This window comes from Chiloscyllium plagiosum, chromosome 22 (assembly GCF_004010195.1).
Source record: "Chiloscyllium plagiosum isolate BGI_BamShark_2017 chromosome 22, ASM401019v2, whole genome shotgun sequence".
Lineage (NCBI taxonomy): Eukaryota > Metazoa > Chordata > Chondrichthyes > Orectolobiformes > Hemiscylliidae > Chiloscyllium > Chiloscyllium plagiosum.
Genome location: NC_057731.1, coordinates 30,992,102 through 31,002,769, shown reverse-complemented (window position 1 = coordinate 31,002,769; position 10,668 = coordinate 30,992,102). Strand labels below are relative to the sequence as shown.

The window sequence follows — 10,668 nt, the reverse complement described above, 5'->3', positions numbered from 1 at the left end:
TGTAGAGGAGACCACATCGGGTGCAGCGGATACAGTAAATGATGTGTGTGGAGGTGCAGGTGAATTTGCGATGGATATAGAAGGATCCGTTGGGGCCTTGGAGGGAGGTTAGGGAGGAGGTGTGGGCGCAAGTTTTGCACTTCTTACAGTTGCAGGGGAAGGTGCCGGGAGTGGAGGTTGGGTTGGTGGGGGGGTGTGGACCTGACAAGGGAGTCGCGGAGGGAGTGAACCTGATGAGGGAGTCGAGGAGGGAGTGGACCTGACGAGGGAGTCACGGAGAGAGTGGGCCTGACGAGGGAGTTGCGGAGGGAGTGGACCTGACGAGGGAGTCTCAGAGAGAGTGGGCGTGACGAGAGAGTTGCGGAGGGAATGGACCTGACGAGGGAGTCGCAAAACAGTGGTCTAGTACTTCTCTGCATAATATTATTACTATAATGTGCAGATAACACAAGATTTGCAACTGTCTGCATCACGAGAAAATGAATATAAATGAATTCATTGGGAATAGTTACATATAGTATTCATAGTTGCATAACAGATACAGGCAGCTCCCAAGTTGCAAACGGGTTCTGTTCCCATGTCCATTTGCAAATTAATTTATATGCAAGTTGGAACACAATGCAAGACAACATAAAGTAGCTGTTCCTCAGTATCTTCTTAAAACTGGTCTTTACAATTACATCCTTTTAAGTACAAGTGTTCATAAATTGGACATTTCTGACTTGGGAACAAAACAGAAATTGCTGAAAAATTGTGGCAATTCAACTTTCAGAATGTGTTCTGAAAAACGGTCACTGGACCCGAAACAATAACTGATTTCTCTCCACAGATACTGCCAGGCCTGCTGAGAATTTCCAGCAATTCCTGTTTTTGTTTCTGATTTCTAGCATCTGCAGTTCTTTTGGTCATTTGTAAATTGGGGACACTCCCACCCCCCCTCCCTAAACCCTCCTCTCCGCCCCCCACCGTATTTCTCACACTCTATGCGGTTACGATGAGTCTGCTACTTACCGAATATCAATGAATTTCAACATTATTCTTTTGCCATTATCCACAAATATATTCCAGATACATTTTGCGTTATTTGGATAGTACTTTGGATAATTGGGGCTGGCAAAACATCCACTATTATTATCAAGTTTCATTCCACATTGCATACCTAGTGACAATGATGAAATAAGTAAATGAGTAACATAAAATAGGCAGTATTTTTGACCTTCCATATTTCCATCACCACTCTTCCTGAGAATTTGCCTCTTATCTCAGGTGCAATTTGACAAACAGAATATCTCACCTAACTTACTGATAACTTATTTGAGATTTAACAGTGAGGGCTGATATGTCCTGTTATGTTAAAGTCCAATTTTGTTCTTTTTTACCATCTCAAAATTGCAGTCCTAGTGGACTGATTGGATTTAGATCAGGAAGAGGAAATCCTCATTGCATTTCATCTAATACTCAGAAATACATAATACTTTATTGTTCTAATGGAGTAAATATTGATCAGGACTATGTTTGTGAAACAGGTACAGAGAGCGATAGGTTTTGCCCTCCAGCATTGACAGGATTTCTGTTGCTGAAAACATTACATTTGAACAGAAATGTTTTACTGAGTCACTGGGTTACTGAAGAACTCCAAAGCTTTATGTTTGTATTTTCCCCTCAATTAATGGAAGTGAAATAGACCATATAAAATGGGTAAGCATTGCAATGTTCAGATTTGGCACTTTATGCAGAATTTCAGCTATCCTGAAACTGAGTGTATGTACGCTGTGTGTCTCTGCTGCTCTCAATGCCCTAATCCATAACCCACCTTTTGCAAATTCGCATTTTATTTAAATTGTTTTATGTGCCAAACTGAAGTCTCAATCTATCCACCACTCTATGTCCTTTCACTGTTTCCACAGGTGACAATTTTCTCCCTCCATTGCATTTTATGCCCGTCTGTGCACTCACTGTTTCTCAAAATTATAACAAAATTGGAAGATGCAGTGAGATAACCACCCGAATGAAAATTAAACTGTAAAAGAAAAGACAAGAGTAGAGCTACAGTACAACTATTCAGATAGGAGAAAAATTGAAAGTGATGATCCACAAGGTTTAGCATTGGGACAATTATTATTTGTAATTTATGGCAATGGATCTAACTTTTAGACGATCTGAATGAATAAAATATCAGAAAATGTATAAACCAGGCAGCTAAGTGGTAAATAACTTTTAACATAAATAAATGGGTGGTTTGGTTTTAAAACATCACCTGTACATTAGGTTGTAAAACCAATACTAAATGGGCTAGAAAAGTGGCGATCTCAGCTCCGAAATGAATATATCATTAAAAACAGCATTGCGCATCAGTGAAACAATTATAGTTACCAACAGAGCATTGGGATTTATTTTGAAGCACAAGCAGTGAAGATATGCCAAACTTGTATTGGACTGTGATGAGGCCATACTCAAAACAGTGCACCGTTCTGTTCTCTATAATATTACTCTGTTCTCCATATTATTAGAACAACACAGAGATGTTGAAGCAAAGTGTCATATTGATGAACAAGACTGGTTCCAGAACTGAGAGATTATGGTTATTAGGATCAAGTGAACCGAAATCCAAAATGACTAATTCTGGGTCTTTAAAATTATGAATAGCTTTGGCATTTAAATATGAGCGAAATATAGGCCCAAAATATAAAACATCCAATAGGGAAATAAAGATAAAAGTGTTTACCGAGACAGCAAAATATGCTACCATAGATCAACAAACAGGAGGCTGGAAGAACTCAGCAAGCCAGGCAGCAACAGGAGGTGGAGAAATCAACGTTTCGGGTATTAACCCTTCTTTAAGACTGAGATGATGTGGAGGTGCTGGTGTTGGACTGGGCTGGACCAAGTTAGTGATTCAAGACTGGACTGTTATTCCAAAGCATATACTCTATGCAAATCTTGACAATACAACTATCATAATGTGAAGCAAAATGAATGGAGACCTCAGCAATTCCTTTCTGACTCTCTGAAAATAATCAAACATGTTAAATCATTTACCTACTGTTCCAATTTAAACTGCGCTAATCAAAAGTAATACTAACACTTACTTGGATTTGGAAACACCATATTGTAATATGCTGCAAAGCCATGATCAGAATTATGGGAATCAGATTGAAAATAAACAGTTAGAGTGTTGGATGATGATGTGTATTCATGGTTCAGTCCAGTACAAATTGTGGCAAGTGCAGGTGAACTTGTTGTGGGCCCATCGTATATTGTAACATTATCATTTGAGCAACGTGAGGAAACTTCCAGCCTGCAGAGAGAATGTTTTTCCATTTTATTTTACTGTTGAAAATTTACTTCCTAACCAAAAAATCAGGAAACGTGAAACAAACATTGCACACCCTGTCATCCAGTCCTAACTTTCCATTTGAACTTGGAGCAATATCTAAACACTTTGGCAATTTATGTTTCAGCAAGCGATCAGCATGCAAATAAACCAAGTACGTAGATGTTGGTCACATGCCCAAAGCTGTCTGCACGGCGGCACACACTGCTTCTGGAGATTACTTTGTATTGTGTATATTCATTTAGGTGTAAATAAACCAGAGATCTTCAAGTGAATGGAATCCACGTACCTCATCTGTGTTACATTTGGATATCACAAAAATATTACTACATGGAATGTAGCTGGGATTATTTTTATATGAAAGTAAGAACAAAGAAGAAACAAGTCTTACAAGTTGGGAATCCAAGGAGACTGAAATAACTCTACAGAGGCTGGTATCCTGTAACCAAGTCATCCTTTATTTATAAGAGTCCTTGACTATAATACTACCTTGTATAGAGTCAGGCACCAGAGTGTCAGTATCCTTGACACTCAATCTTTTTATGTCAGCAAGGGCACCCCAGGATTAACAGGCCCAGTCATGGATATCCTATGATATCCAGCTGGCAAACTTGTTTTACAATCATTATAGAGAACAGCAGCAAACAGGTTTGACAGCAATTCTGAGTACTCACAATATGGAAACCAAATGATTTTAGGCTTTTTTCTCAATCTTTGAGTATTTCCAAGTTGGTCATATTTATGCAGATGGCAAGTTTATTCAAAGTCCCTACAAAAAGGTTTTTTTTCAAATTTGTATAATTGCTGGGGGTCAGCCCCATACTGAGCTAAGAGAAAGCATGCAGACATTTAAACAAGTGGGCTACAACACAGAGCCAATGTAACAAGCTCTAAAACAAATTTCAAGCCAAAACCAAAAAGGAACACTAAGTACAGTGCTGAAAGACTATAAGGTGCGCAAAGTTAAACAAAAAATGAAAAGCTAAGAGAACAGCAAGAAGGATAAATATCAAATCCCCCACCATGTAATGGAAAACTATGGATCTGCGATATGGGTTCAAACCTTTTAAACAAAGGATTCAGCAATGCTTCACAGATAAAGCAGTTGCAAAACCAGGTAAGTAAGGTGTGCAGATATTGATAGCAGTTGATTTGAATGGCTGCACACAATCAGTAGCTTGGGTTTATCTGAGGAGGTCCAGACAGGCCCTACAAAGGCAAGGAAAGTCTGAAAAGACCAGCTGCGTGTAAGCATCAACATGAAAAATTACTGTTTATACTACAGGCAACAACCACAGATGTCAGTAGACCAATTTGCGAGTAGATGCCATAACAAGGGCAACAAATGCAAGAGGCTGATCTGTCAGAGCAATTAATGGAGTTGATAATTAACTCTACACCATTCAAATTTTTTCATAAATAACAGCTGGGGGAATAAAGACATGATTCATTGCAAGCAGATGGCTAAAAACATGCAGTCATTAAAGTTTGACAGCAATGCCTGGAAACATTAGGGCTAGCAAAACAGTATCGACACTGCAGCTAGGACACAAAAAGCAAGCAAGCTATGTTCAAATACAGTCTACCACATGCAAAGCTGTGCTTCAGGCTAAGAGCCTTGCAAGGCATGCCCTTCAAAAGGAAGCCACGTCTGCCTCTTCTAGCATCTAGCTCCATAGATGCTATTAGAGTTGCACCATTGCACAATCAAACAGAGATTGGAATGAAGAGCTGTAGAAGTCTGCATTTTTGGAGAATGGGGAAGTCACAGCTACTGTTAGCAAAGTTAATGCACATGTGTATGAAACGTTCGTTGTGATCCCAGACACTTCAACACTGAGGGAGTGAAAGCATTCCTGTTGATTTATCTCACTAGCTAGCTACTCATTGCCTTGAGGTGACTGTGGATATAATCAACAATGTTCTCCATGCAGGGAAATTCAGCAATGTGACAAAACCCACTGGCCTATGAGTCTGGGGGGATCTTCCATGTGTACTGTCCAGCTCTTGATGAAATGGCAGGATCCTGTGAAATGCAATGATGTCCATTTATCTGCAAAACACCACAGTAGATTCTGAGTTAAAGGAGCCAGAGGCGAATTCATTCGAGGTCGCAACCTTTGACAGAATGGGTAATGGAGGTTGAGCACTGTTGTGAGCTGAGGCCATCTGTACAATGTGGCTCTCTGGGTGAATAGTCACAGTCACCTCCAGCAATGTTTTGCAATTATCCACAAGAAACTTAATCTTCAGTTGCAGATTCTAAGCTGAGGGTATGATACCTTTTCCCATCCTACCCCTGAATCCTACTCTCTGTACCCCGATGTGAAAATTTGGCCTTTCCTGTATAAAATATTCCTTCTCCATCACTAGATTCAAACTATGAGTGTCACATCCCTGAGGTCAGTTTCTACCCTCCTTGAAATCAGCTGACCTCCCAACTCCCCAGCATTGCCTAGGATTTTACAGACCACAACCTCCACTGAATCAATGGCCCTGATGTGACAAAGCTGTGTCATCCTCTTGCAATTTTGCCTTTTAAACACAGAAATAATTTGTTGGGGCAACCATTGCTGCCTCCCCTATTATATAGCAACCTCCATGCACCTGGTGCATCCCATGCCTGGCATTCAAGACAGTGCATCTCCATCAAGATCTGAATCCAATGCTCCATCTGCTGCCACAAGCTCTTTCATAATCTTAATTATTAACACAAGTGGATTGGGAAATATCTTGGAAGATTTTCCCTTGTACTCCATGAACTTGGGCTAGGAACAGCAACAGGAAAATGGTGCATTGACTGTTTGCATTTTTGTCCTCACCCGTAAAAATGTTATGCCATTTTCAATCTCTTTCCTGCTGAGATCTTCTTCCAGGTCCAGTTGCATTGCCCCTTTACGCTAAATAGTTATGTAGTGCAACCTGTAAATAACATTCATGCCGAGTACTATTGCCAGCAAAAGGCAATCTGACCGTCGTCCCTATGTATTGAATAACATTACCATCACTGAATCCCCCATATCCTGGGGGATCACCATTGAGCAGAAACGTAACTAACCATATTAACACTGTGGCTGCAAGAACAGGTCAGAGATTAGGAATCCTGCAGTGAGTAACTCACCTCCTGACTCCACAAAGCCTATCTACCATCTATAAGACTCAAGTCAGAACTGTGATGGAATACTCCTCATTTGTCTGGATGAGTGCAGCTCTAACAACACTCAAGAAACATGACACCCTGCAAGACAAAATGACCTGCTTGATTGGTGCCACATCCACAAACATTCACTCCCTTCATCACCAACACTTAGTAGCAGCAGTGTGTACTATCTACAAAATGCATTCACCAAGGTTCCCTAGAAAATACCTTCCAAAAGTATGATCACTGACATCTAGAAGGACAAGTGCAGCAGATACATGGGATCACAACCAGCAGCAATTACCACTCCAAGCCACCCAACATCCTGACTTGGAAAAAAAATCATCAATCATTCAGTGTTGCCTGAGTCAACCTCCCAGATTTCACTCCCTATCAATGCGTGGGGCTACCATGGACTACAGCAGTTCAAGGAAGCAACTTACTACCCCTTACTCAAGACAAATTGGACTTGGGCATAAGTACTGCCTCAGTCACCAATGCTGACATTTTTCTTTTTAAATGTATTTTCCAATTAAACTGCTCAGTGATGTTATTACACGCCTCTGGGACAGGTAGGACTTAAAACTGGGCATCTTGGCTCAAAAGGTAGGGACACTGGCACTGTGCCATAAGGGCTCTTAATAAGGTAGTGGTTGTATCTGTCTTCATCAGCAAGTCTCCCAAAGATTCTTCTGCAATTCTGTGATGCTGTGAGAAGCTGAATGACATCTAGCTAGAGATGAATGAATCAGAAATATCACTCAATTGATTTTCTTGGTTTAATTTATTGTACTCATTGTACCTAAGTACAGTTAAAAGCTTTTGTTTGTGAGCAGTATAGGCAGATCATAGCAAGCAGGATGTACAGGTCATAGGGTGCTTAGACAGAGTGAGGCATACAGGTTACACTGCACAGGAGATGCGCAAAGCAAGATCAACATTAACAAGATCACCTTCGTATTTACCACCCTCAATTTAACAAATGCCATTCACAATGACAATAATTTCTTAATGACATAACATCTACTTTGAGGAATATGTATCAGTTAAGAACTATTCAACTGAAACAATGATACCTCTTAAATGAATCTATCCCAAAATGTCATCTATTCACAAAAGAACCTTTGACATACCACACAGTTGCAATGAATAAGTGGAAACACTGTTACTTACTGAATATCAATAAAATTCAACTTTACTCTTTCATCATCGTCCATAGTTATATACCAGATACATGTCGCAGAATTTGGATAATTGCGTGGATAATTGGGGGTAGTAAAACATCCATTGTCACCACTAAGTTTGCCTCCGCATTGTGTATCTGGAAACAATGATGAGTAAATGACTAGCACAAAGAGGATGTATTATTTTTCTCCTCCATTTCTATCTTCCCTTTTCTTTAGAATTTGTCCCTTTAGCTCTGGTATAATTTGATGAGTAACAGACCTCAACTAACTAGTTGATATCTTAGTTGAGATTTGATAGTGGGAGCTGATACCCACCATTACTGTTGGGGAAATTTCACTTTAGTCTTGTTTTGCTGTTTTTATTCTCCTGCCCACAGTTCCAACAGGTTCAATGGATGGAGTTCAGAACAGGAAATTCTCATTGCTATCAGAATTGCTGAATTACTTATTGTCTTTTATAAAATAGTAACAGGCCAGGTGCGTTTTGGAAATATGGGGTCAAAGAGCAGTAAGTTGTGCCTTCCAGTGTGGAAAAGCTATTTCATTCCTGGGGGCTTCACATCTGCGTAGGAATGCTTCAATTATTGAAGAACTCCAGAGCTTTGTGTTTGTATTTTCCTTCCAATTATACAAAAGAAATACATTTTATACCAGTCAATGTGGCAGTTTTTATGTGTAGTATGAATTAGATTTCAATTCAATTCAACAAAGCTAAAATTTGACAAACATGCCAAATCTGAACGCAATTTCATGCTCACCTATTCTGCAGAGTTTATTTCACTTCCATTGTTAAAAGTCCATTTGCTTGCTTAAATTTGCAACATTTACAAAATCACTGAAATATAAACCAGGTGCATTTGTACAAAATTTACAAATAACATATCGTCAATGTTTAACTACATTGAAATTGTACTGTGCGATGTTTGTTGTGTTCTGCAGCTTGCAAGTAACTATTGACCAGGATCACATGCAAAGAAAAGTCACTTGATTAAAATTGCTGCAGTTGTGTGTAACACAGAATCACGTTGAAATCACTAGTTTCAGAAAAGCAATTTAATGAGGAGAAAGTTATAAAGGAAAAATAAATGAAAAAACATCATGCAACTAATTAGAATTATATTGTTCTATATCTTTTCATTACCATTATTTCATGCGTAATCGAACTCAGAACACAACCAAAAATTAACTAATTGGAAAGTAAATTGGCCAAAAAAATGGAATTGAAGTGCAGAGATATAGTCAGACTAAGGACAATTGAAAGGACTATTCCAAAAGGATTACCTCTGTGATCATTGCAATTCATAACATATATTAATGATCTCGATTTAGAAACACGTATCAGAGACTACAGATGATATCAATAAAGAAGTCATTTAAAAAGCCTGTAGACCAGGCACTGAAGTGGCAAATGAATTTCAACCTACATAAATCTGTGATGCACTTCTGTTTAAAACTGATACATCACTTATATTTAGATAATAAGAAAGTACACAGTGAGCTTGAAAAGGAAGAGATTGCAAAATGCAAGTGAATAAATCAACAAAAACAGCATCTCAAGTCAACAAAAGAATAAGTTATGGAAACACAGGAAGAAGTGCAAACATTTTTGACAAACGTAGTGCATGAACTCATACATTGCAACTATCAGAACAGATTAGGCATTATTTCTTTTAGAATACAAATTCAGAATGACATAGAGGTATTTCAAATTAGGACCAGTTTTGGCAGACTAGGTTTGAGGGAAACCAAAAACAACATCAAGATACAGGCCTGTTCCTAACAAATCCAACAGGGATAAAAGAAGAAATTTCTTTAGTCAGAGATGGGAACACATTACTAAAGGAAAGAGTTGAGGTACACAGCTCAGATACTTTCTAAGGAAAAGTAGATGACTACATGAGACAAATAGAATTGAAATATACACTGAAAGAATGAGGTAAGGTCAATGGAAAAGAAGAAATTTTGTGTGGAGAATGAATATCAACATAGATTATCTATGCCCTATTTCTATGCAATATATTTTATACAATTCTCTATATAATAGCAACATAGAAAATATGAACAAGCATAGGCCTTTTGATCCTTTGAGCCTGCTCCACCATTTATTATTATCAAGGCTGATCATCAAACTCAATAGCCTTTTCCCACTTTCCCCATAACCTTTGATCCCTTTAACCCCAAGTGAACTCTTTCTTTAAATCAGACAATATTTTGGACTCAAATGCTTTCTGTGATAGATTTCCACAGGCTCGGTATTCTCTGGCTGAAGACATTTCTCCTATCTCAATCCAAAATGGTTTACTCTCTATCTTTAGACTGTGACCCCCTGGTTCTGTATTTCCCTGCCATTGAGAACATCCTTCCTGTATCTACCCTGTCTAGTCTTATTAATATTTTATGGTTTCTATGCAATTCCCTTTCAATCTCCTAAACTCCAGTGGATATAATCCTAACTGATACAACCTCTTCTCATACATCAGTCCTGCCATCCCAGAAATCAGTCTGGCAAATGTTTGCTGCATTCCCTCTGTAACAAGAACATCCTTCCTCAGATAAGGAGAACAAAACTCCTTGTGTGGAATATTGGTCTACATAGGCCCTGCATAATTGCAGCAAGACATCCCTGCTCCTGTACTCAACTCCTTTGGCTGTGAAGGCCAACGTGCCATTCTCCTTCTTTATTGTCTGCTGCACTTGCATGTTTACTTTCAGCAACTGGTTTACGAGTGCACCCAGGTCTCGTTGCAGAATTCCTCTCTCTCTCTCTCTCTCTCTATAGCCATTCAGATAATAATCCATCTCCCTGTTTTTGCCCTCAAAGTGGATAGCCTCAAATTTATCCACTTTATATTGCATCTACCATGCATTTCACTACTGATTCAACTTCTCCAAATCACATTGAAGCATGTCTGTATCCTCCTCACAGCTCACTATCCTGTCTCTCAGATGCTGAAAATGTGTTGCTGGAAAAGCGCAGCAGGTCAGGCAGCATCCAGGGAACAGGAGAA

General features: G+C 39.1%; 1 protein-coding gene across 1 annotated transcript in view; it reads right to left on the bottom strand.

The window, feature by feature from the left end:
• LOC122561394 (deleted in malignant brain tumors 1 protein-like) overlaps positions 1 to 10,668 on the bottom strand; it is a 61,092-nt gene that overhangs the window by 4,254 nt on the left and 46,170 nt on the right. Inside the window, exons 11-13 of the mRNA XM_043713158.1 lie at positions 7,647 to 7,794; positions 3,090 to 3,298; positions 1,012 to 1,159 (exon numbers count right to left, since the gene is read on the bottom strand). Coding sequence (XP_043569093.1) covers positions 1,012 to 1,159; positions 3,090 to 3,298; positions 7,647 to 7,794 — 505 coding nt within the window. The remainder of the gene's footprint in view (positions 1 to 1,011; positions 1,160 to 3,089; positions 3,299 to 7,646; positions 7,795 to 10,668) is intronic.